This window comes from Pseudoliparis swirei, chromosome 9, assembly GCF_029220125.1.
Source record: "Pseudoliparis swirei isolate HS2019 ecotype Mariana Trench chromosome 9, NWPU_hadal_v1, whole genome shotgun sequence".
In the NCBI taxonomy this organism is placed as follows: domain Eukaryota; kingdom Metazoa; phylum Chordata; class Actinopteri; order Perciformes; family Liparidae; genus Pseudoliparis; species Pseudoliparis swirei.
The window spans coordinates 23069337-23095677 of record NC_079396.1 but is presented as its reverse complement, the minus strand read 5'-3'; the positions used below and the strand labels follow the sequence as shown (position 1 = coordinate 23095677).

The window sequence follows — 26341 nt, the reverse complement described above, 5'->3', positions numbered from 1 at the left end:
TGAATTAGCAGTAACAGTTTTGTGGCAGCTCAGTTGTAACAAAGTTGTTTGGGTAGTTAATTATATATCAATCATTATTTATTATTATTATATATATTGTATTTAAAAACTAACTTATATGTCAGATGCATGTAGTGGAGTAAAAATAAGAATATAGTGAAATGTAAAATAAGGGCAATGTACCAGCTTATAATAACATTTACATGTAGCCTACAGCACAGTAGCACAGTATAAGTAAATAGTATTGTTATACAGTCCCATTACAAATACAACACTATACAAATACCAACAGAAATTGGCATCAAATTGTACCAAGGACACAGTTGCGTGATAGCATAACGACAGCTATATTATGATATATTAATATCATAATATAATATTTATATTAATGATAGATCCCCTGACCGCACGTCCCTGCAAGGAACTATTGGACACTTACAAAATAAATAAACAAACGGGTTCATTTAAAACTCTCTGTTTGATAATGGAAGTTATCAATTAGAAACCAAGTTAAATACATAATTGGATTGCAAAAACTATCTCTTCTTCTTTTTAAAATATCTTTACTGACTTATAAGATCACGTTGTCTCTTCATCACTGACTTACAATAATGCTGTGGGTCCCATGTATATGCTTTAAAATCTGGACCCCCCCCCCCCCCAGATAATTTCAAATGATATCGTGCTAAAATCTTCCAGATCCCGACACAATAACGCACCACAAAAAACTGTTATAGCCACAACTAACTCCTTTTGTTTTTAATTTAGGAAACGTGGACGCTTACGTGGAGTCCCTGAATGCACCACGAGCCCGGGTTCTCCTTCTACGTCAACGACACTGGGCGGTTCATGAATGGGTTTTTTTGAAAGTGGGAGGGGCCCCGCCATCTGACTTTACCAGGCAAGGGAAGAGAGAGAGAGAGAGAGGGAGAGAAAAAAGAAAAAAGTGTGTGTTGTGCTGTCGTGTTTGGATTTTGATGCGATGCACCTTCATGCCTGCTTTTGAACGCGCGAGCGAGGCGGGTCACTGTGCGCGCGGACCCATTTGGGGACAAACACCCAGACGCACAGGCCGACGGCGACCCGTGTAGCGAGCTCCAACCCCGGCTGAGACTCAGTGGCGGGAGGGGGTGGGGGTCTTGGTGTGTGTGTGTGGGGGGAGGGAGCAGCCCCGAAGCCAGAGAAGTAGAGACCCGCGTCGCTGAGCCATGGGGTTCCGCAAGAAGAGCAAGAGCCCTCCGGTGCTGAGCCACGAGTTCGTCATCCAGAACCACGCCGACATGGTGTCGTGCTTGGCCATGGTTATCCTCCTCGGCCTGATGTTCGAGGTACTGTGTGATTGTGGGACCAAGGGGAGCTGTGTTTTTCTTTTTTGATGTGATGTTAGCTGCGGCTAACTGTCGTTAGCTCGACATGACAGCCAGCACTTCAGGGGCAGGGCGCGAGCGCGTCTCTCTCCCTCTCTCTCCCTCTCTCTCTCTTCTCATGTGTCTCACTGAAGAAGATGGCGAGAGGAGGCCCCACTGGCACCGCTAACGGGTCATTCCACCAGGCGGCTAATGCATTACCACCGTAGGAGATAAATACATACATACATGTGTGGCCTCCATAAGACAGTCGTGCCACACAGTTGATCAGCTGACTTTGAATGAAACACATGTGGTGAACTCGTGCCCACCCCAAAACTAAAGCCTCGAGAACATGCTGTAAAAATGCATCAGATGTGGCTCAGCCCACCTTTTTACCTGTAAAGCTAAAGGATGAGCCCCCCCCCCCCCCCCCATGAGGTCCCCAAACCCCAGTTGTGGAACTCAGTGAATTCAGGATCTAGGCCCTGACTAATTGTGTGTGAAATGATGAACACGTCGAAAAAGAAGGGTACCGGTCCACTGATCCTGTTTTCTCTCTGTGTTTGTGTGTGTGTGTGTGTGTGTGTTCCAGGTCACAGCCAAGTTCGCCATCATGTTCATCACAGTCCAGTACAACGTAACACAAGTTCTTGGTGAGTGGAAGTTTATAGGTCCAGTTGTATGAATCTGATTTCTTTAAGATGGCTGGCGTTAACGGCATTACTCCTAAAAAAAATAAACAACAACGTTTGTGTTTCTCTTTCCGCTGCAGACGAGAGAAGCGATCCGGTGAACCTCTACCAGTACGGCCCTAAAGACGTGACCACTGTGTTTTTCTACCTTCTCATCGCGGTCATCCTTCACGCCTTGATACAAGAATATGTTCTCGACGTGAGTACAATCGACGTCCCGGCTCCCGAAATCGTCTCGCACGCCGTTTGCGGTTTCTTTAGATCTTCATCACGGCGTGAGGGAAAACGGGACCCGTGTCAAACACTGGCTCCGCCTCCATGATGTCAGACGTGGTCCGTCTCGAATTTCTTTTCCAAAAGCATCGTGTGTGTGTGTGTGTGTGTAGGGGTATTTTCGTTGGTTGCCATCTGCAATCTCGAGGCTCTTTTGCTTCTAAATCGTTCGCACTAGAGCTTTGAAGAGCTTCTATTTTTAAATCCGCTTACAGTTCAAGAGACGGGACACAAAGTGCCGATTACAATTATTTATTTATTTTAAGAGCTGTGCGTCGTATGCCTCACCTGCTTTTCTCCACACATCAAAGTAAATTCCTGTGCTCATATGTAAACAAAAACACATGTACTGTCATATTTTTGTTTGATTTCAGAAAATGAACAGGCGGTTGCACCTGTCTAAAACCAAACACAGCAAGTTCAACGAGTCCGGCCAGCTGGCGGCGTTCTACCTGTTCTCGTTCATGTGGGGCTGCAGCATCCTCACGGCGGTACGAGGGGTCAGGGGTCACGGGGACACGCCGTCCCAGCCGGCGTGAGGCGTCCTCTCACCGCTGTCTCTCTGTTTCTCTCCCACAGGAGGACTTTGTGACAAATCCTACTTTCCTGTGGGAAGGTTACCCACACACACACATGGTGTAAGTACACACTGCTGCACATCAGAGCACTCGGATTAGAGGAGGTGTGTTGAGTTTCAGCCCTTCTTTTAATCTATATATGTATGTATGTGTATATATATACATATATGTATATACACATACATATATAAATACATATATATATACACACATATATATATATATATGCGTGTGTGTGTGTATATATATATATATACATATATGTACATACATATATATACATATATAAATACATATATATACACACATATATATATATGTGTGTATATATGTACTATTTATATATGTATGTATATATATAGACATATATATACACACATATATATATACACACATACATCTATTTATATATACATGTATGTGTGTATATATATATATATACATTATGTATATATGTACTATTTATATATGTATGTATATATATATACACACACATATATATACAGGACTGTCTCAGAAAATTAGAATATTGTGATAAAGTTCTTTATTTTCTGTAATGCAATTAAACAAACAAATGTCATGCATTCTGGATTCATTACAAATCAACTGAAATATTGCAAGCCTTTTATTCTTTTAATATTGCTGATTATGGCTTACAGCTTAAGAAAACTCTAAAATCCTATCTCATAAAATTTTAATATTTCCTCAGACCAAGTTAAAAAAAAAGATTTATAACAGCTGAGTGTTTGTCAAGGCTCAGGAAACCCTTGCAGGTGTTTCGAGTTAATTAGACAATTCAAGTGATTTGTATAATACCCTACTAGTATACTTTTTCATGATATTCTAATATTTAGAGATAGGATATTTGAGTTTTCTTAAGCTGTAAGCCATAATCAGCAATATTAAAAGAATAAAAGGCTTGCAATATTTCAGTTGATTTGTAATGAATCCAGAATGCATGACATTTTTGTTTTTTTCATTGCATTACAGAAAATAAAGAACTTCATCACAATATTCTAATTTTCTGAGACAGTCCTGTATACACACATACATCTATTTATATATACATGTATGTGTGTATATATGTATGTGTGTGTGTATATATATATATATACATTATGTATGTATGTGGATATATAGGTGTGTATGTATGTATGTATATATACAGCAATATTTTTCACTTGTTTGTAATTGTTGTAATTTAAATTTCAGTCAAAGCTTAATGCCATATTTATTATCATATCTATTGCCATACATAACGCCGTACTGCTTTGACTCGCTGTGCGTGTGGCTGTGTTGTAAACGGCGGTGACAGACCGGAGCACCCTGCATGACATCATCCGTTGCATATTGATATGATCTTCTGTTGAAGCCCAAATAACCGCCAGCCTCTCTCTCCCACCTCTGCTGCACAATCCGTCCTCGCTCTAGCTTTCAGGTCAAGTTCTTCTACATTTGCCAGATTGCTTATTGGCTCCATGCACTTCCTGAGCTGTACTTTCAAAAAGTACGCAAGGTAAGGAGGAAACTGAAATACGTCAATGTGCTCCTATTTTTTTTCTTTCTTTTTTCTTCACATTTATAGATTATATTGTGTTTTTGTTTCTTCTCAAGAATATTTCACACCTACACTACCGTTCAAAAGTTTGGGGTCACTTAGAAATGTCTTTATTTTTCAAAGAAAAGCACTGTTTTTTCAATAAAGATAACATTAAACAAAAATACACACTATACATTGTTAATGTGGTAAATGACTATTCTAGGTGGAAACGTCTGGTTTCTAATGAAATATCTCCATAGGTGTATAGAGGCCCATTTCCATCAACTATCACTCCAGTGTTCTAATGGTACATTGTGTTTGCTAGTCGCCTTAGAAGACTAATGGATGATTAGAAAACCCTTGTGCAATTATGTTAGCACAGCTGAAAACAGTTATGCTGGTGATATAAGCTATACAACTGGCCTTCCTTTGAGCTTGAAGTTTGAAGAACAAATTTAATACTTCAAATATTAATCATTATTTCTAACCTTGTCAATGTCTTGACGATATTTTCTCTGAAATGTTCAATTCGTTTGATAAATAAAAGTGAGTTTTCATGGAAGACACAAAATTGTCTGGATGACCCCAAACTTTTGAACGGTAGTGTAATTCAATTTAAAAAAATTATGATGCGTCAATAGTCAAGAAATACCATGTCATCCAGATATTTATTTTATTATTTTTTCCAGCAAACTGCTGTTTGTGGTTTCTGCTGCTGTTGCCAAACCCTCTGCCCTGTGTTTCCTTTCCTCAGGAGGACATCCCCCGTCAGCTCTATTACATTTGCCTCTACGTCGTCCACATCACGGGTGCCTACGTCTTAAAGTAAGTGAACTCATTCCCTCGAGTCCTCTGAGGATGGAATAAAGAAACCAGGAGCCAGATGAACTGGGTGAAGCTTACTCTGCGTATGAAGTAGGACATCATGTATGTGATTGATAACTCTGACATCACACATGAATACTCCTACACAGTGTCTCTGCGTTTATGGAGTTGTTTTTCCTCAGGTGATGGAGTATTTGACTTTCCCTCCATTGGAGAATCCAAAAACCACGAGGTGTCGTACTGTTTTTTGACCCGTGACCCAAGCCAGTTTTTATTATTATTTTAAGATGCAATTTATCTCATCTGAAGTGGAGCGTCTTCCTTTTGCTAATCTCCTTTCCTTTTCATGACTATTGATCTGAAAGAATGTAACGCGGCTATGAAAGCGTTTCATCTCCTGGTTCACGGCCATGTTCTTTAAGAGGAGCATGTGTGGCCCACAGAGGCCAGGGTTGTCTCCTCGTGTCCTCCTCGTGTCCTCATGTCCTCTGTCCTCACGTCCTCTGTCTCTCTGCGTCCCATCCGTTCAGCCTCCACCGACTGGGCCTGGTGCTGCTGGTCCCTCACTACCTGGTGGAGCTCCTGTTCCACGCGTCACGCCTCTTCTACTTCAGTGACGAGAACAAGCAGAAAGGGTATTGATTCAGTCTCCTCACACACTGGTTGTCCATTTGTTTTCTTCTTCTACCAATGAGCGTTTTAGTATTTTGTCCCTTCCCGATCTGAACAACCTGATGACCCCGAATAACAATTTACATCGTTGGATCTGATTGGTCGAATCCGGCCTGCTGCCTTTTTTTTCTCTTCTCTCTTGCTCATTGAACCTCCTGTTTAAGCTTTATGTATCGATAGAAAAAAATAGTAAAGAGATGCACGTTACTATCGCCGTCAGTGGTGGTGTTTGTAGTGCTGACAAACAACAAACATCTGTTATAGCCCCACAAACAGCTGATTTGAGAAAATGTTTCATATATACAGGACTGTCTCAGAAAATTAGAATATTGTGATAAAGTTCTTTATTTTCTGTAATGCAATTTAAAAAAACAAAAATGTCATGCATTCTGGATTCATTACAAATCAACTGAAATATTGCAAGCCTTTTATTCTTTTAATATTGCTGATTATGGCTTACAGCTTAAGAAAACTCTCAAATCCTATCTCATAAAATTTTAATATTTCCTCAGACCAAGTAAAAAAAAAGATTTATAACAGCTGAGTGTTTGTCAAGGCTCAGGAAACCCTTGCAGGTGTTTCGAGTTAATTAGACAATTCAAGTGATTTGTTTAATACCCTACTAGTATACTTTTTCATGATATTCTAATATTTAGAGATAGGATATTTGAGTTTTCTTAAGCTGTAAGCCATAATCAGCAATAAATCAGAATAAAAGGCTTGCAATATTTCAGTTGATTTGTAATGAATCCAGAATGCATGACATTTTTGTTTTTTTAATTGCATTACAGAAAATAAAGAACTTCATCACAATATTCTAATTTTCTGAGACAGTCCTGTATACACTACCGTTCAAAAGTTTGGGGTCATCCAGACAATTTTGTGTCTTCCATGAAAACTCACTTTTATTTATCAAATAAATTGAATAGAAAATGTAGTCAAGACATTGACGAGGTTAGAAATAATGATTAATATTTGAAGTATTAACTTTGTTCTTCAAACTTCAAGCTCAAAGGAAGGCCAGTTGTATAGCTTATATCACCAGCATAACTGTTTTCAGCTGTGCTAACATAATTGCACAAGGGTTTTCTAATCAGATATTAGTCTTCTAAGGCGATTAGCAAACACAATGTACCATTAGAACACTGGAGTGATAGTTGATGGAAATGGGCCTCTATACACCTCTGGTGATATTTCATTAGAAACCAGACGTTTCCACCTAGAATAGTCATTTACCACATTAACAATGTATAGTGTGTATTTTTGATTAATTTTATCTTTATTGAAAAATAAAGACATTTCTAAGTGACCCTAAACTTTTGAACGGTAGTGTATATAGCTCTGATAGTGCTACGTTCTTGTGCGAGTGCTCTGATTTAATACACGTAAGTTTGTTGTTTATTTGTTGTTGAAAAAGCGGTGCTGTTGTTTATGAATGAAGCGTGATCTTTTCTGCCATTGACTGATTTTGTTCCGTCACTGTGACGATTCCCCAGTGAGACCAGCAGTCGAGTCACGCTCCTTTTTAAGAATAAACACTCGACTATTTGAGTTGATAACTTCTTTTTTTTTCCTTCTCACCCCCCCCCCCCCCCTTCCAGTTTTACTCTGTGGGCGCTCCTCTTCGTCATCGCCCGCCTCCTCACCCTCACCCTCTCGGTCCTGACGTTTGGCTTCGGGCTGCCCCGGACAGAGAACCAGGGCTTTTCCCTCGCGGGAGGCAACTTCAATGTGCTCACCGTAAGGCAAGTCCACATGGCAATTAACAGGAAGTGCCCTTTTTAAAAGTCTCGCACCTAGCTGATTTACAACAAACTTTTAAAGTTGTCTTTATTTCCTGTTCCCAAGTTAAAGCAACTTTAACTTTTGTGCTTCTTAAAATATGTCTTCCACCCCTCAGGATGTCCTGTCTGGCAGCCATCTGCCTGACCCAGGCTTGGATGATGTGGAAATTCATTAACTTCCAGTTGAAGAAGTGGCGGGAGCACAGCCAGAACCAGGCCTCCAAGAAGAAGGCGGTGAGCCCGAAGAGCAAGCCTCACAAAAAGGAGCCGGCGAGGGGTGAGTGTTTCCAGAGCCGCCGCATCTGACCAATCAAATCCTGCGTTTCGGTTCAGAGCTTCTTCTCATCATTTAACCTTTTTTTACATCATCGCGAATGTCTCTAAACGCTTGTCTTTTTTTTTTTTTTTTAGGAGGCGCTGCCAACGGGGTTGTGAAGTCCGAGGATAAAACATCAGCACGGGAAAGAAAAGCCAAAGCTTCGTAGAGGCGGAAGACAAAAATAAACTGAGTGAGAAAGTTCGGACAATTTCCGTCTTCACGCAACTTTAAATTGGGTTTCCTGCTCTCCGAAAACAAATGTTTGAAGCGCACGAAGAAGCCTAACGACTGTCCTTGTCATTTTCCCCGTTTCTTTGTCAAGGTTGCAACTTCGTTTTTGAAAAAAAGTTCAGTGTAACCGTCTGCTAGAAGTGTTTATTATTCATTTGGGTTCTTTGGAGGACAGTTTGATGCTTTAGCGAGAGAGAGACTTCAAAGTGTCCTTTTTCTATCGTGTAGAACTACGATCACTCGCCGGGTACTTTTTAAACGTCGCCAATTTGACATTTGAATCATCCGTTAACGTCACCGTAACTTTACAAAGCGAATTTTTCCACTTCAGGGCGATGTAATGTATAAAGTGTTAATGTGCAGATGGACTCATTCGGTAAAACTCAGTTAAAAAAAACAAAACTCAAGTCCCAAAATCAAACCTTTCTTGCTCTGCAAGTCGTTTGACAGCCTCTGCCTTTTTTTTCCAAATCCAACGTGTTGCAGGATTGAGGCGCTTCTGAACTCCTTTTCTTTCCTTTTATCACGCGCCCGGTGGGGGGGAGGGGGCTCGGCTCGGCTCGGCTCGGCTTTGTCCGGAGGAAGCTGCATTGTAACCCTGCTGTGCTGTACGCGTACAGTGAAACCTTTCTAATGGCATGATTGGAAAACTATTTTTGAGGCTGCGATCCAGTCTTTTTTATGGCTATGTCAATGCATGATGGTTCAAGACTTGTTTGCATCTCTCTATCTCTCTCTCACACACACACACATTCAGTGGCCTTTTTACAACTGGCGCGGGCGGTTTGAGTTATTTATTTTTTGCCATATATATATACACGACAGAAAGCTATTATTTCCGATGCTTTTGACGAGCTCCAGCCAGCAAACACGGCGGTACACGGCAAACTGTGTTCAGTCAATCCAAACAATCCAATCTTTCTTCAAGTGTCCTTATAATGTCAGCGGTGTGTGTCGCTCGTTCTGCTCGTGTTGCGTTCTGTTGGCCTTCTCTGTTCGCTTTTTTTCTTTTTTCACTCTCTCGGGTATCAGGGCACAAGCTATCCACCACTTAAACTATAAGTTACATCCCGTGGTGCAACGGGAGGTGCGTGTGTAACACACACACACACACACACACACTGGCTGCCTACTGTATATGTTAATTAACCGGGCGTGAACGATGATGATGATTATTGGGACTTCGGTGGTCTTTTAAAGCCCCGATGTCTGTGTGTGGCAGTGTCATAGGAGGGAAAGAGGAGCATAGGACGTATGTACCAGCCTGTTTATTAAACGGTCTCAGATGTAAAAGAGGAAGATTAAAAAAACAAAAACAAAAATGATTCCAACCCTACACTGTACTAAAATGTCAGATTTTTAAGCTATTTTTATACAGCGGAACCCGTTTTATTCACTGTCGTTCAGTTACACGTGTGAATATTTGTTTTGCATCCATATTGATATGAATAGTTTTTGATATATGCGAATGAAGCTTGCTGAACTGTTAGCGTGGATATACATTGCGGTACGAGTGTAAACGCGTCGTTTGTTTTCACTTCATGGCCTTATCGGAGCGGCGTGAACTCGACCGTACAACGCTCTGCTGCAGGTGTACTCTGCAGCTTTCACCACGACGTGTGTTACGGTCGTGAAGTTTGAATATATAATCGGACGAGCAAATGGTCAGAGAGGCGTCGTGTTTGTTCCCGCCCCGAAACGATATTTTTCTTGCCCGTCGGATGTCACACTGGACAATAATCGTCTCTGGAACACGCAGTTCACCACAGCCTGTACAAACACACAGGGATGCACTTGTTTTGCATACTATGATTAATGTCGGAGCGCCACGCCGCTGCTCACTCGGGCTGTTTCTCAATCGATTACAAATTTAAGAGTCGCTCGATTTTCAAATGTGTGCATTTTGTAATTGTAAAAAAAAAAAAGACCTGCAATGATGTAACTGTATTAGAAACCTCTAGGTGGCAACAATCTGTAATGCTTTTGGCCTTATGAGATCACTTTAAAGAAAAAAAGAAGAAGAAAAAAAAAGACCACCACATTTATTGTATCCTTTATTAAGTCTGCATCATCCTTAATTTGCTTTGAATTCGCTGCTTGTTTATAGATGTTGCGATATATATATTTCCTTTAAAAAAAATATGTTGACTCTAAACTGTTCTGATGGTATATATTTATGCACATTCTCGTGAGTTCTGATCATTTTTCTTTGTCACAATTATATATTTTCTTCATATTGGAATAAAGCTTTTATTCATTACACAGACTTGATCACGTTGTTGTTGTTGTTGTTTTTTTAACATACTGCCCACAGGTAAAGAACTGTCTCCATGGAAACTCCATGTAAAAATAAAAAAAACCAAATAATATAATAAAAAAATAATGTGAAATGATTGCTGTGTCAAAGTGCACGGTACATCATGAGAGCTGAAGATGATTATCCACTCGGGTGAACCAGCTGGTAAAATATCATTGTTAAAGCAGGGATGTGCAAGTTATTTTTATTTTTTTTAAGCCTCCCTCTCACCGCCTGCTTATTAGACCTTTTACACCTGCTAGATTAATAAAAAAATCATTTATTCTACTCATTGAGGCCCGGTGTCAGGAGACATGAGGAAATATTGTCCAAATCTTATTTCTCGGCTAATTACCACCAGGGGGCAACGCCGAGCTTTATTGCCTGAGGGACAGAAGCAGTCTGCAGGGGCAGAGCTGCATACAGCCCTGCATTAATAAATCACTAGTCAGAGTGAGAGAGACATTGTCTTATCACACCGTGTGCAGCTCCACACTCTTTAACAGACTTTAGTGAGGAGGCAAATGACGCCGCGACGCCACGTGTTTCTCCAAACACGGGGAGTGTTCCTCAGACCTCCACCTCGACTCCATCGTTGTGCAATTTGACCGGCGCAGCCGTAAACGTGACATCTGCATCCGTGGCCGGTGAGGCATGAGCACGACACGCAGGAGAGACACCTGCAGCTCGCCGCTAATGTGTCGTGTTGTTTCAGAGTAATGGCTTTTCTCTGGGCAATCAGACAGCATGATGGATCCGCGGGAACCAGAGAGGCGGGCTGGAGCGCTGCAGGGTCAGCACAAGGACAGGAGTTCACACACACGCTCTCCATCACACACACAAACCCGAACACGCATGACCTGAACCCACTGAGGATGTGCTTCAAAAGCAAACTTGCAGAAAGAGTCCAACAGCAGTGACCAGCTCAGGGAGGGGGAGAAAAATCACTATCCCACTCTTTTTTCCCCTTCTTCTTCTTCTTCTTTAATTCCTCCCCTTCACCCAACGAGGATAAATCTCTCGCTGAATCATCAGTATTATGTGTAATTTCCATATAAATTAGCTTCATTAAAAGGGGAGTACTTTCTTATTTAACGAAGCTCATTTGAAATTCTGTATTTAATAAGACATGCAATCCCAGACTAGCAGACTAATAGCCAGCAATTAGCAGGACTGTGTGTGTGTGGGTGTGTGTGTGTGTGCCTTTTGTATTTGTAAATGTGTGTGTCGGTGTAATCTCTTGGATGTATTGCTGTCCCCCTGTTTTATTTTCATTGATTGTCTCATATGAGCGAATTGGGCAGCAGCTGCTCTCCCAGCCAGTGACCCGCAAAGCTGGATGGAGATCTGAGACGTCGGTGACCTCGCGGCTGTTTGAGAGCGAGCAGACGATGGGGGAGTGTGTGTGCGAGGTGAGCAGGTGTCGACCAATGAAGGACAGAGTGGAGCAGGGGTGGAAACATCTGGAGGCAAGGGAATGAGAAGCAGGCGGAGGGAGTGAAGACAAAATGGTTAAAGGGAGAGAGAGGAAGAGAGAGAGAGAGAGAGAGAGAGAGACAGACGGATGCACGTCGAGCAGAGTGCTGTGAGTTACAGTAGAGCGAAGCCGAATGATGGAGGGGGGGGTGTGTGTGTGTGTGTGTGTGTGTGTGTGTGTGTGTGTGTGTGTGTGTCAGCACCCTATCAGTGTCCATCAGAGCCAGCAAATGGAAATCAGAGCCGGTCGCCTAAATGAGAAGGGATAGGTGAAAGAGGCTATAGACAACAGTGAGATAAATGAGAGACTCAATGATTTGGATGGGGGCGGGGGGGGTGGGATATTCATCTATTGACATGCCCCCCCCCTGCCTTATTAAATATACAGCTTTCTATAATTTAGTGTGTGCATGTTTATGTGCCTGTTTTTAATCAGACATGACAGTTTAGAACACATTCTCATTTAGTAAAAGCTCGGCAAAAAAAGGCAAAGATGCAATCAAATGAGACGAAGCATGAATGCGTGGGAAGTTCATTTATAGCAAAACAATTTAAAAGGGCACAGAGCAAATTTCAATGGAAATCAGTCTTCAAAGTCAAGATTTGAGTGAGAGCGCAGCACAGAGCCAGTTCTGAGAATAACCGGGGACTTAATCGAGTGTCGTCGGCGAGAGAAATGCTGCAGGACTTGAAGAAGCAGGGCTCCGCATCCTGTTGCACACTCAGTTTTCTATGTTTTGGTTCCTTTGCCAGCCATCTCTAAATCCAACTAGAACGGGCACTCGGTAGAGCGCATACTTTCGCCGCAGCCACTTTTTTGGTACCTTTTCATGACCTTGACCTTTGACCCGATCGATTCCAAAATCTAATCAAATGGTCCCCGGATAATAACCAATCATCCCACCAAATTTCATGCGATTCGGTTTAATACTTTTTGAGTTATGCGAATAACACGCAAACAAATAAATAGGGGGGGGGGGGGGGAACGCTCACGCTCACATGCGCTAGCATGCTCTAAGTCAACAAACCAAGGAGGAGTTTCAAGTTTCAAGTTTCAAGTTTTTATTGTCACATCCCCTTTTATACAAGTATAATCGGTTCGTGAAATTCTTATGTGCAAAACACCCGACAGCAGTAGCAGACTAAAAAAAGAATAAGAATGAGAATAAACTATACAATATCCACACAGAAAAAAGAAGAAAGTATTAACAATATATATATAAAACAATGTAATAGAATATACATCATGGCAATATATATATATAAAACAATGTAATAAAATATACACTTTTTGAGACTATATATATATATATATGTATATACATACAATATATATATACAATATATATATATATAAACAATGTAATAAAATATACACCATGGCCATAGATATTCACAGAATATGTTCTGGTGTGTAGTGATAATGAGGGTCTCAGTCCTTGTTCAGCAGCCTGATGGCCTGACTGAAGAAGCTGTCCCTCAGTCTGTTTGTGCGGCACTTGATACTGCGGTATCGCCTGCCTGACGGTAGAAGGGTGAACAGTTTGTGGCTGGGGTGGTTATTGTCTTTCATCATCCGTTTGGCCCTGGCCACGCACCGCTTGGTGTATATGTCCAGGATGGAGGGAAGCTCACCTCCAACGATGTACTGTGCCGACCGCACCACCCTCTGTAGTGCCCTACGCTCCAGGGCGGTGCAGTTCCCGTACCAGACGGTGATGCAACCTGTCAGAACACTCTCGATGGTGCTGGTGTAGAATGTTCTGAGGATGCGGGGGGCCATGTTGAATTTCCTCAGTCGCCTAAGGAAATACAGGCGTTGTTGGGCCCTTTTCACCACGTGAGTGGTGTGCGTGGTCCATGTGAGGTCCTCGGAGATGTGCACGCCGAGGAACTTGAAGCTGCTGACCTCTCTACTGCAACTCCGTCTATGGAGATGGGGTGTGCTCTCCTCTCCGCTTCCTGTAGTCCACGATCAGCTCCTTGGTCTTCTTGACGTTGAGGACGAGGCTGTTCTCCTGGCACCACTGTACCAGTGATCCAACCTCCTCCCTGTAGGCTGTCTCGTCGTCGTCGGTGATCAGCCCCAACACTGTTGTGTCGTCAGCAAACTTGATGATGACGTTGGAGCTGTGCATGGCCGTGCAGTCGTGGGTGTACAGGGAGTAGAGGAGAGGGCTCAACACGCATCCCTGAGGGGCTCCCGTGTTGAGGGTCAGCGGCTCTGAGGTGGTACCGCCCATCCTCACCACCTGGCGGCGGCCCGACAGGAAGTCCAGTATCCAGCTGCACATGGTAGAGTGCAGGCCTAGACCTCTGAGCTTGGTGTCGAGCTTGGCGGGAACAATAGTGTTGAACGCTGAGCTGTAGTCCACAACCAGCATTCGCACACAACAGTTCCTCCCCTCCAGGTGGGAAAGGGCGGTGTGAAGTGCCATGGCAATTGCGTCGTCGGTGGATCTGTTTTGACGATATGCAAATTGCCATGGGTCCAGCGTGGCAGGCAACATGGAACAAATGAAGTCCTTGACCAACCTCTCGAAGCATTTACTGACAATCGAGGTGAGGGCTACGGGTCTCCAGTCATTCAGGCAGGTTACCTTGGGGTGTTTGGGGACAGGCACAATGGTGGACATCTTGAGGAGCTCGGATTACAACACACTCGGAGGGAGAGACATTACTCCTCTCTATCTGTCCACAGCAGATTGTTTGCTGCCGTGTCAATGCTCTGAATCGCGTGTATTGCACCTTTTAAAAAGGTTCTTTGCACTATTGTATTCTCGTGGCGTGCGAGCCAGCGATGACCTGCGTTTTTTGTCGCTTTCGCCTCGAGCGTTGCCACAGTGAGCGGCACGGAACAAATGAACAACAAAATGGAGCGTGGATATGATTTACGCGGCCGACGAGCTGCGCATCTGGAACACGAGTCTTCTTTACCCACCTACACGTGTGTGCGCGCGCACACACACGCACACACACACACGGCCCAGCCTGTAACTGGGACAGCTGAGGGCGCTAGCAGGGTCACGTGTGTTTATACAGTCTCATCTGCTCCTCAGTTGCCTGAGCTGGCTCGGTAACACTCGGTCTGTGCACACTTCCACACGGACGGTAAAACACACGATGCCCTGCATGCAGCATCGCCCCCCCCCCCCCATTCCTCTCCCTTTGAGGGTTTTGTTTCATCCAAACAGCGACGTTGTCGTCCCTCGAGGCTTTCCAGTCACCGAATGTACGACTGCCCCCCCGTTTCTGCTCTATCTGATCAATCATGTTGTATTGATTTTGCATTGGATGTTTCACAACCACAAATGGAGGCAGAGAGTTGACGGTTAAATGGAGAGAGGAGCGTATGGTGCATTTATAAAGGTGTGACCAACTAATTGTTAAACACAACTCCACCTATGTTTATCTTACTTGTCTCTTTCTTCCAGAATAATTCTGCGTAATTGTTCCTCGCTTTTGAATAGTTCCAAAAAAATGATGTATATATATTAGGGCTGTCAGCGTTAACGCGTTAATCTATGCGATTAATTTGGCCGCGTTAACGCACTAAAATATTGTAACGCAATTAACGCAAGTTTTTTTTTTTTTTTTTTTTTTTTTACGGCAGCAGTACGGTTTGACACTGTTTCCGTTTTTAAAACAATCATTTCTCCGCGAAAATAAGGAGCAGAAATCAGTTTAAACTCGTGGATGAATCAGTCGGATTTCCTCCTGCTCCTTCTTCCTCCCGTCTCCCCCTCTGATACACAGAGGAACGGAGGGCGACGTGTCGGGACACGCGGCGCGGAAAGAACTCGTCACACGAAACCTTCAACGTGATTGGTCAATCCGTTTGTCTGTCAACATTTCGGGGGGAAAAAAACCAATGAACACTCAGTAAATCACAAAGGACCTCCCACCTCACAGGTTAGGCTCATTTAGCAGCCTTTCAGTCAGAGAACCAGAGGACACGGCGCGAGGACAATGAGGCTCATTTCAGAGCTGAGATTGTTCTGGAATGTTTGATGTAAAACACGTGGGGGTGTGTCACATGCAAAAAACTTTAAACGGTGAATTTAATTTATTTTGTAAAATGTATAAAATGAGCCCAGCCTCCAGAGGGTTAACGTGACATATGTGAATGTCAGTCAGTTACCAAGGCCACTGGTTCTGCTGTTCAGTGTTAAAGATGACAGGACCAATGGGGTCTCAATATACTTCTTTTTTTTACTAATCTGATGTTTCACTGAAGAAACAATTTATCATCCACGATATTAAATACCTCGCTGGCACTTTATATGTAGGAGCCTCTTTGAAAACACAGCTCTGTGTGAAGTTTTGTGTTTAAAAAGAAGAGAAACACTTTTAACCCTTGTTTTGCCTTCGGGTCATTTTGACCCGATTAAATATTTAACCCACCCCCCGCCTTTGGGTCATTTTGACCCGATTCAATGTTTCACCCTCCTGTTACCTTTATATTTACTAACATATTTTACCCTTTGGGTTCAATTTGACACCAGCAATTAAAACCTCCAGAAAATTATTAGAATTAATATTGTTTTCCAAGTTTAAGTGTGAGACACTTTATGTTTGTTTGTTGACTACCGAAAGAACACCGACATTAAACATTGAATGGGGTCAAATTAACCTGAAGGCGGCAGGAGGGTGTAATATTGATTCGGGTCAAAATGACCCGAAGGCAACATAAGGGTTAAACGGTGAATTTTTGTTTGTTTGTAAAATGTATAAAATGAGCCCAGCCTCCAGAGGGTTAACGTGACATATTTGAATGTCAGTCAGTTACCAAGGCCACTGGTTCTGCTGTGTTCAATGTTAAAGATGACAGGACCAATGGGGTCTAAATATATTTTTTTTTTTTACTAATCTGATGTTTCACTGAAGAAACAATTTATCATCCACGATATTAAATACCTCGCTGGCACTGTATATGTAGGAGCCCCTTTGAAAACACAGCTCTGTGTGAAGTTTTGTCTTTAAAAAGAATGAACTTTTAACTTTTAACTTGTAATTGCGATTAATCGCGATTAATCGCGATTAATTAATCGCAATTTCAAACTGTGCGATTAATTAGTTAATTTTTTTTAATCGATTGACAGCCCTAATATATATACAGGACTGTCTCAGAAAATTAGAATATTGTGATAAAGTTCTTTATTTTCTGTAATGCAATTAAAAAAACAAAAATGTCATGCATTCTGGATTCATTACAAATCAACTGAAATATTGCAAGCCTTTTATTCTTTTAATATTGCTGATTATGGTTTACAGCTTAAGAAAACTCTAAAATCCTATCTCATAAAATTTTAATATTTCCTCAGACCAAGTAAAAAAAAGATTTATAACAGCTGAGTGTTTGTCAAGGCTCAGGAAACCCTTGCAGGTGTTTCGAGTTAATTAGACAATTCAAGTGATTTGTTTAATACCCTACTAGTATACTTTTTCATGATATTCTAATATTTAGAGATAGGATATTTTAGTTTTCTTAAGCTGTAAGCCATAATCAGCAATAAATCAGAATAAAAGGCTTGCAATATTTCAGTTGATTTGTAATGAATCCAGAATGCATGACATTTTTGTTTTTTTAATTGCATTACAGAAAATAAAGAACTTCATCACAATATTCTAATTTTCTGAGACAGTCCTGTATATACATATCCATGCAAATGAGCCAACACCAAACCGTGTGTACATAGTCGAGGTCACCTCTGAACCTTCTTCAACTCGGCTTCAGAGTCCAAATTGCAACAGTATTTTCTGCATATGGGTTGCCTCTTTTCTCCCCCCATGTCTCACGTCTGTGTGTGTGTGTGTGTGTGTGTGTGCTGTTTCACTACCCTCCTGAAGCCTCGTTCCTACCTGTTCTGAATTTTAAACAGCTTCCCTCTTCCTCTTCCTCTCACCTTCCCACAACTCTCTCTCTCCGCAGTCCCCTTAAATTCCCGCTCAACAATAACTGTTATGATGGAAATTTAAGTATGATACATCTTTCTGTCCGCACTGTAAACATCTCCCAGACTGATTATAGCCCGTAAGTGTATTTTACCGTCTCTTTGAGGGTTATGGTCAAGTCGTATTGTGAAGACACAAGACTCAATGCTGGTAAAGACTGTATGTGCGTTTCTTCACATCACATTTCATGTTCTTTTAACATTAGGCATCCCTACGTTAGTTTTCCAAATGATGGACAATAAGTCCCAAAATAATGTGTTTTTAAATCTGGTGGAACTGCAACCTGAAGCCAGCCGGCTATAGAGAAACAATTCTCCACTGTTTCATCAGGAAAAGGAATAATGAAGTCTTTCACTCCAAAAAGAAATAAATAGTTTCCTAGTCGCTCGAAAACAAAACCAAAAACAGGCAGATGTTCTTAAAAGCTGTTCATACTTCCAAGGAATATATCAAAATGAGATTATTTGAACGCAAACTCTGAAACAACCCTCAGACTTTATCGTCCAACAATAGCATCGCCGCCGTCAGTGCTGCTTCAAATGTTCTTTTAAGTCGGGAAAAGGCAAAAAGGAATTGTGGACTTGGAGAATCGGGGACGTCGAGGGTCTCTGACCGAGCGTTGGTATTAGACGAGCGTGGACGGCGCGTCGTCGTCCTCGTAAAAAAAAAAGGCCCTCTACCAATTTTTAAACAACACACCCGTGTGTGTTTATTTTTTTTCTACAGCAGAGACAAACAAACACACCGGTCGCTTCTGGAAAACGGCCGTGTGCCGGAACGTCTGTAGAACTTGAGGCCGGCTGTCGGCATTTTCATTCTGACAAGCGAAAAACACGTGCAGCAACCGGGGGAAAAAACGCCACTTCCTGTGGCAACGTGCAGGCACGTGCACAGATGGACCCCTCGTGGTGCTCAAGCACCAGCCCTTTTGCCCTCGATGAGAAAAGTGCCCTTTTTTGCTGGAGACACATTTTTTCTTCATGATCAGTATTTCAGAATAAGTTACTCTCTCTGTCATCAATTCCCCCCAAATGTGTTTGGATATCTGTCGGGGCATTTATTGGAGTTATTGTGAGAATTTCGCCTCGACCTGCTCCGCGGCGCTCACGAGGTCATGAGGGGAAATATCAGACTTCCGTGAAAACGTTATAAAGCCTCAGTCTGATATTTCCTGGCATGACCTCACGCTGGGTTAGTAGTTATTACAAGTGTTGTTTATTCTTGCGTTTACTCTTTTCAGTCGAGCGAGCGAGGTTAGTAAGTCGTTTATTATAATGGCATTTTGTCGCTCCTATTGTTTTGTATATAAAAACAAATTGTAATATGTCATTTTGTTCAGCTCTCATGTCTCATGACACAATGTGTTTCGTGGCAACAACTTCAAGTTACAGTGATTAAAAGAAAAATCATTTTGCCGATGGGTGCCCTTTTTTTGGGGTTTGAGCACCTGCGCCCCAAAATGTCTGTGCACGTGCCTGGCAACGTGCACGTCCATGCTGATGACGTCGGCTGCAAAAGGGGGTCCGTGGCCCTCTCTGGCACACAGTGTTCCGTGCTCCGGTCACGAGTCGCAGCATCCGTGTGACAGCTTTCTCTCGATTGCAACAGTTCCCATCGTTACACATGCGAGAGATATCCATGACATTAAATAACATGAAAAGGTCGGCAGAGAAAAGTGCAGCTCGTCATGAAGGTCACTGTGAAGGGCGGCGTGTTCCTCAATGTGACATTAAAGTGACACGTGGCGTGGGGTTTGTACGAGCTGCTCATCAGTAGCCGGCATATGACCGGACGGCAGACGGGAGTTCCAAGAAAAAGGACGTGGACAATTTTAGACGCCTAAAAGATCAACTTCAGCTTCAGTGTACGCTATATTTAGAATATTATTTCAACACGTGAAGCGAACCGAAAGGGACATTTAAATGTTGTGTTTCATCAAAGGAGTCTCGCTGTCACGAATTCCCCACCTTCCTAGTTAAATTCATCCTGCTTACATGTTTAATTAACTCTCCTGTCATTCCAGATCCTGTCATCCTCACCTCGTTAGTCCCTCATTCCCTTCACCTGGTCCTCACGCCCTTCTCACCTGCAGCCCCTCCCCTCATTAGTCCCTCATTCCCTTCACCTGGTCCTCACGCCCTTCTCACCTGCAGCCCCTCCCCTCGTTAGTCCCTCATTCCCTTCACCTGGTCCTCACGCCCTTCTCACCTGCAGCCCCTCCCCTCATTAGTCCCTCATTCCCTTCACCTGGTCCTCACGCCCTTCTCACCTGCAGCCCCTCACCTCGTTAGTCCCTCATTCCCTTCACCTGGTCCTCACGCCCTTCTCACCTGCAGCCCATCCCCTCATTAGTCCCTCACTATTTAGCTCCCTCACTTCCGCTTGTCCTCTGTCAGATTGTCTTGTGTTTCACCGGCAAACTTTCCAGCAAATTCCTAGTACTAGTTCTGATCTGCCTGTTACGACCATGTTTCCCTGTTCACCCGACTTGGGATTTTTGCCTGCCCCCTTTTGGATTTGTTGCCCTGTTTGACAGACCACCTGGTTTTGACCCTGCCTGAAAGATTAAGACCCCGTTTACACGATGGGAAAACGCATATATTTTCATGCGTTTTGGCCTTTCATTTACACAAACGGAGGTTTTATCACGGAAAACGATCATTTCTAAAAACTCCGGCCAAAGTGGAGATTTCTGAAAACTCAGTTTTTGTGTTTGCGTGTGAACTAGGTCAAACGGAGTTTTAGGTTGTCAAACGTCACAGTATGCGACTAAAAATGCTTCACGTCATGTGAGCGTCCTATGTTTACAGTTAGTTTGCTTAGGTGCGCCCGAGTTATTTCCTCCTTGACATGAGGATACTCCTCGGAGGTCTCGGACGGGTACTGTTCTAAGAACAATGCCAACATGTCCCTATCTTTAGTTTGGCATGATTCCCAATCCACATTATCGAGTGCTTTATTTGCCTTATAATCTAAGGCGACTCAAAGCAGCAGCTCCACTTCGCTGTCTGTCCATACAAATGAACCTCGCGCCATATTTACTCTCTAAAGGAAAAGGAAGTTTGATCGTGTTTTTCGTAGTTGTTGTTGATTTTGAGAATTCTGATTGGTTTGCATGTCTTTATCCTTCTCGTTACACTGCCGACTACAGGTTTGGCATAGTTATGATGGCGCCCGGGGGCGTATTTATGTGGGTTCATATAAACAGAAACTTTTTTGAAAACGACCTTGTGTGTACGACGTTATTTTTGAAAACGGAGGGGCAGAAATATTCGTTTCTGTGAATACCCGGCTATGTGTAAATGTGGCCTAAGTAAACAGCCTCCTCCTGCATTCCTGTTTGTCGTGCTTTTGGGTTCCAGTACCTGGAACCATTACACTCGCGGCTTTGAGAAGAAGCGTAGATACGTTTAATTTTCAGTTTGGCTCCCCATCGATGAGGGCGGTGAGAGTATTCTACATATATTGTACACTTAAACGGATATCGATTACTTCAGACGGACCTTTAAAAAAAAAAGAAAAAGGCTAAAATACATTTTGCTGCAGGCACCGTGTCCACAGCTGTATGTTTACCCCTGCACCTTCCCGCCAAAAAAACGTATCTTCCACTTCTAAAAACGTATGTATTTATTTACGTTTTTCTGACATTGTTCACATTTAGAATTTTACTATTCTATAGTCTATATCCTGGCACAAGTTGCTGTGTTTATTGTCGTCCTTGCACGTGCCAACCAACTTGGCAATAAAGCCGTTTCTGATTCTCATAATCTCTGCATTTAGATTTGACGCCTTATTGGTTCACTGCAATCAGCCGGTGGCCTCGGGATGTGCTCCAAGTCTTCATTTATTTTAAAGGAGGCTTACACTTCTAAATCCTTTGGCTAGGACTTATCACTGTATCGCGTCTTTTGAGTGTGTGACTGTGTGTGTTACAGGGCTACAGTACAACATGCAGCATTCACACATTGGTTTGAGTGGTTGTTGTTTTTTCTTCTTTTTCTTTGTGTATCTAACAGAAAAAACTTCACATTTCATCAGAAATAGAAGTTCAACTGAAACACAATTCTAGGGATCTTACTAATCTTTTGCTTTCCAAGAAAAGTAAAAAAACAAATGTTGCATCCCTCCTCCTTATATTATAATCACGTTCTTCTCCTTCGCGGTTCTTTTCGTTTAGCCTGATGAATTATGCCTGACACGAGGCTAATTGCTTTAAGCCTTCTCCACAACCCCATTTCAACATCTCCGCGCTCCCCGTATCGTCTCGTACACTCATCTCCTTCCCTCATCTCCTTCCCTCACTCTCACACGGTGTAGTTTTACCTCATCTTCGCTCCGCCTGTGTTCCTTCAAGCTACGACGCTTCCTCTCCTCCACCACTCCGCTCCTTCTCTCCCTTTTTCATACTTAGTGTGTCTTTAACACCCATACGCTTCCCTTCAGGCAATAGGCACCATTTATCATGATCTGTGATCTCGTCTCTGCGTCTTCGTAAACGGCCTCAAACTAAACTCCACTGTGTCATCATCTTGTCTCACTTCTCACTCTCACCTTCCAGTTTTCATATTTCATCCCCACTGTCATTGACACAACAGGCTCCTTGCTCATTGTGTGTGTGTGTGTGTGTGACTGTCAATCTATCTGTGCTCTTGTCCGCCTGGCATCACCATAGAGACGGTTTCTCGCTGCCTCGCGTGTCTTGGCAGCCGACCGGTTCATAGGCCGCGCGGCTCCAGACGTCACCGCGCCACGCCGACCCTGCCAGCTCACACACGGAGCCCGCATATGGTCCTCATCTATAAGAGATGGGGGGATGGGGGGGGGACAGAAGGCCGGCTCCTGTGACAAGAAGTGACATTTTGCATTTGTCTGTTCCACGAGGAAGAAAAATCTGAGTTTTGATAGAAGGGTGAGATACAGGTGCACGTAATATCTCTATTGTGAATTTAATATTTGTTTTCAAGATGTGTTAATGCACCACGTGTTCCATGTGAATGAATATGATTTAAAGCATGATATTATTTCATGATGTAAACATGAAAGTACATATTTCATAAAATACCACCATATTGGTATAGTTAGGATTATTCACACTTTACATTTCACTCACAACAAAATAACAGTTACAGACAGTAAGTATCCAAGAAAAAGAAAATATAGATGAATTTAGAGAAAATCATGATGCTAATAATATTATAGATTATTCATAACCATGGGTGAAAGAAGAACATAGATATTTTGATCTAAGTAAAAGTGGCAATACCACAGTGCAGAAATACAGTTACAAGTCAATGATATGCATTTAAAAATGTACTTTATACTAATGTATGAGCATCAATGTATATATATATATTAAATATACAAGAAGAAAAGTAAAATACTCGTTTGTATGTGTATGATGTTTATTATATTATTGGATGACTACTCATTTGAAAAATACATATCTGCTCCATAAGAAGAGAAAGTTTCTTATTTCTTCCATTTTCTTGTCACATATCGGATGGCTTTACCTCTTTGGGGCTGTAAAACCTAATCAATCAATAAAAAGTGCTCAGAGCTCATACAATTATGACACAACCTTTGACGAGAGGTCACAAGGTAAAACATCAATTGTTCTAACATGAAAGCTTTACAGTGCTGTGAGGGAACGTACACAAATATTGACAACCTCATCAAGTTTATATACACAGCGAGACATTTATCATTTTCTGCCGCAGCTTTATGACCAGCGTGTTCTTATCAACGCCTTGCTGTCTATTTTATTTATCAGGACATATATTATGTACATTACTCTTCACTTTCCTGCCTTTTGCACTTCTGGTTAGAAGGCAAGATGAAGCTACTCCACAAACAAGTCGAATCTCTCGTCTAATAATGTAAGGACATTTATTGAAACTGGATCGGTAGACCTACATTAAAATGTCTAAAACATAAAAAGCATAATGTGTTTATTTTTACAAAATGCTTGTCTGTAAGTGGCATTGGGTAAAACGTGCAAAACCACTGGTATGGTCCATGGCAGTGACATAAAAAACTACTTTAATTCATCCAAAGAGACCAACTCATCTTCATCAGATAAGGATTTTTTTATTTATGTACTTGCAAGTTTAGGACGTCAGGTTGTGTGTGGCACCCCCTTCCAGCTAAACGCCTTTTTTTGGCGGGGGGGGGTGAAAAAGAGTCTGGTGCTTTATTTATTTTTCCCCATTTTTTTCCCTCCTTTCTTTTCTCTTCTTTTTCGCCTCCAGTCCCCACGAAGCAAACCATTCCGTGTTTGCATGTCAGTTAACTGGAAATACACACTGTGTCACCTCCGCGCTGGTATCGCCGCTGCTGACATCCGTCTGCAGGCTGCTAGACAAGAGACGGTGCCCGTTTCTCTACCTCCAAAACGCCACCTCTACCTCCGCCCCCCTCCCTTCCCCGCCACGCCCCCCTCTCTGCGGTGTGTGGTTGGAGTCAACCCTGTAGTCCGTGTCCGGGTTGTGACAACGCGGCCGGCAGCGCGGCGCTCCAACCCTAGCGAACTCCGTTACCCAGCAGCCCCCGCGACGCCCCAACTTACAGAACTGGCTTCTTGGGTTTCGGGAGTGTTTCCCATTTAAACAAACAGTGCCGAAGATGGCGGAGAGTTTAATGGTGTAAAGAAGAACTGGTATCGATCCCCCGGCAGAGCGACACGTCCGCAAGGTAAGCTCGCGCGGCGAGGTTTGCGAAGCAGCCCGGCGGATCTCACGCGACTTTGCGTTCCGTTTTTTGCATTTCGATAGAGGACGGAAATGTACCGACTTGTGTGTGTTCCCAGCGCCGGTGCACACACCATATTGGCATCGCTACGGCGCGTAGGGCACAGTGCACGGTCATCTAGTCCATGACAGCGAGAGACTTACCGACACGTTCGTCGCCGCGGCGAAGTGCACGCGAGGCGTCCCCTTCGCGTGTCACCTTTTTGTGCTCGTTTTTTTGCGATGCTTGCTTTTTGGATCAACTTAATAACTTGATCACGCAGGAACAAGCTGGCCGGTTTTACGCACAAGCTGGTGGGGGGTGGGGGGTCACAGAAGTGTTTCCAGAGCATCTGGAAGTTTTGTTTTGTTTGAGGGGTGTGTGGGGGGCGAGATCACACACGCGCGTGAACACTCGCGTACTAACGCGTAAACGCACGCGTTATTAACTCATTTTGGGGGGTATTTTCTCTCGTCGCGACCGTCTGGAGGAAAGCTGCCCAACAGCTGATCCTGACTCTGTCTCAACATGAGCGGAGAGAGGGGGTAGGGGGTGGGGGGGGGGGGATCTGGTCCGAAGGGTTTGTTGATCAAACGCACGCAGACGTGATCAACCGTGTGTCACGTGCAGCGTGTTCTTTTGTTTATTTAACGAGAATACCGGTGTGTCTTTACCGGGTTACTACAGACATGCCATGTGGGAAGAGGCAGACGAGACGACGCTGACCGCCGAGAGAGAGAGAGAGAGAGAGAGAGAGAGAGAGAGAGAGAGAGAGAGAGAGAGAGAGAGAGAGAGAGAGAGAGAGAGAGAGAGAGAGAGACGCGCGCATTGGCTGTACATGCGTGAGGTGAAGTCGTGAATGGTCGCCGTGCTCCTGTTATCCCCTACTTAGGTCTCCTTCATCCACCACTCCTGTCGTCTGCCTCATCCTTACTGCGTCTGCACTGTGTTTCTGCAGGGGGCAGCAACGTGGCCCCGTGTGCGCTTCGTGAACACACGCTCACACTCACACACACTCTCACGCTGTCCTGTAACCCTGAAGGCACCACGATTCTCTCCCTGAAGCAGCCGTGAGCCGTTTGTGTGTACGTGTACGTGCGTGTGAAAAAGCACCACGTCCTTGAGCACGACGCCGGGGCCCTGGCTCACAATACCTGCTCCCACTGGATAATAGCAGGCTGCTCTTCAGTGTGTGTAAACAGCAGTTGAATGGACGCGTTGCAGATGGGTGTTGTGTGTCAGTGTGGACACGTGAGGGATGTGTGGTTGAGTTAATTACACAGACGTGTGTGTGTGTACATTTCGTTTGTATCCCCCTTGTGGCTGATTTAGGCTGCAACCACTGATTAATGCCTTATGTCGTAATTTATAATCTATGTATTATGAGGAAAGTAAATATCCATCGCGGTTTCCCAGAGTCCAAGCTGACATCTTTTTAGATGTCGTATTTAGTGCGACCACCAGTCCAAAACCCCAAAGCGAGGTTTACAGTGTATCTGTTAACAGTGCTATACAAAAGAGAAAAGCAGCACATGCTCACGTTGAGAGAAGCCGCAATCAAAGAATGGTTAAAGTTTTTGAATGATAAATTACTTTATTAAACACCGAATATAACCCCTTCTAAA

At 43.2% G+C, this 26341-nt stretch overlaps 2 protein-coding genes across 4 annotated transcripts in view; both read left to right on the top strand.

Moving 5' to 3' along the window:
- The first annotated feature begins 1145 nt into the window (after positions 1–1145).
- zgc:113278 (Translocating chain-associated membrane protein 1-like 1-like) lies at positions 1146–10534 on the top strand. The gene is made up of 11 exons (XM_056423768.1): positions 1146–1328; positions 1942–2002; positions 2122–2240; positions 2689–2805; positions 2894–2952; positions 4324–4408; positions 5187–5257; positions 5788–5892; positions 7531–7674; positions 7830–7990; positions 8125–10534. Exons 1-11 carry the CDS (start codon positions 1209–1211, stop codon positions 8196–8198), a joined length of 1116 nt encoding a protein of 371 aa, XP_056279743.1. The 5' UTR covers positions 1146–1208; the 3' UTR covers positions 8199–10534.
- A 13968-nt stretch (positions 10535–24502) lies between these two features.
- LOC130199471 (nuclear receptor coactivator 3-like) overlaps positions 24503–26341 on the top strand; it is a 52142-nt gene continuing 50303 nt past the window's right edge. For all 3 annotated transcript variants that reach the window (XM_056422988.1, XM_056422989.1, XM_056422987.1), the window contains exon 1: positions 24503–24680. The gene's annotated coding sequence lies outside the window, so the exon portion shown is untranslated. The remainder of the gene's footprint in view (positions 24681–26341) is intronic.

Excerpts from the sequence above, each read along its gene's own strand:
- zgc:113278 (XM_056423768.1), top strand. The coding sequence starts at position 1,209 with ATGGGGTTCCGCAAGAAGAGCAAGAGCCCTCCGGTGCTGAGCCACGAG. Across the intron at positions 1,329-1,941 it reads TCCTCGGCCTGATGTTCGAG|GTCACAGCCAAGTTCGCCAT; the intron begins GTACTGTGTGAT and ends TGTGTGTTCCAG. Across the intron at positions 5,258-5,787 it reads ACGGGTGCCTACGTCTTAAA|CCTCCACCGACTGGGCCTGG; the intron begins GTAAGTGAACTC and ends CCATCCGTTCAG.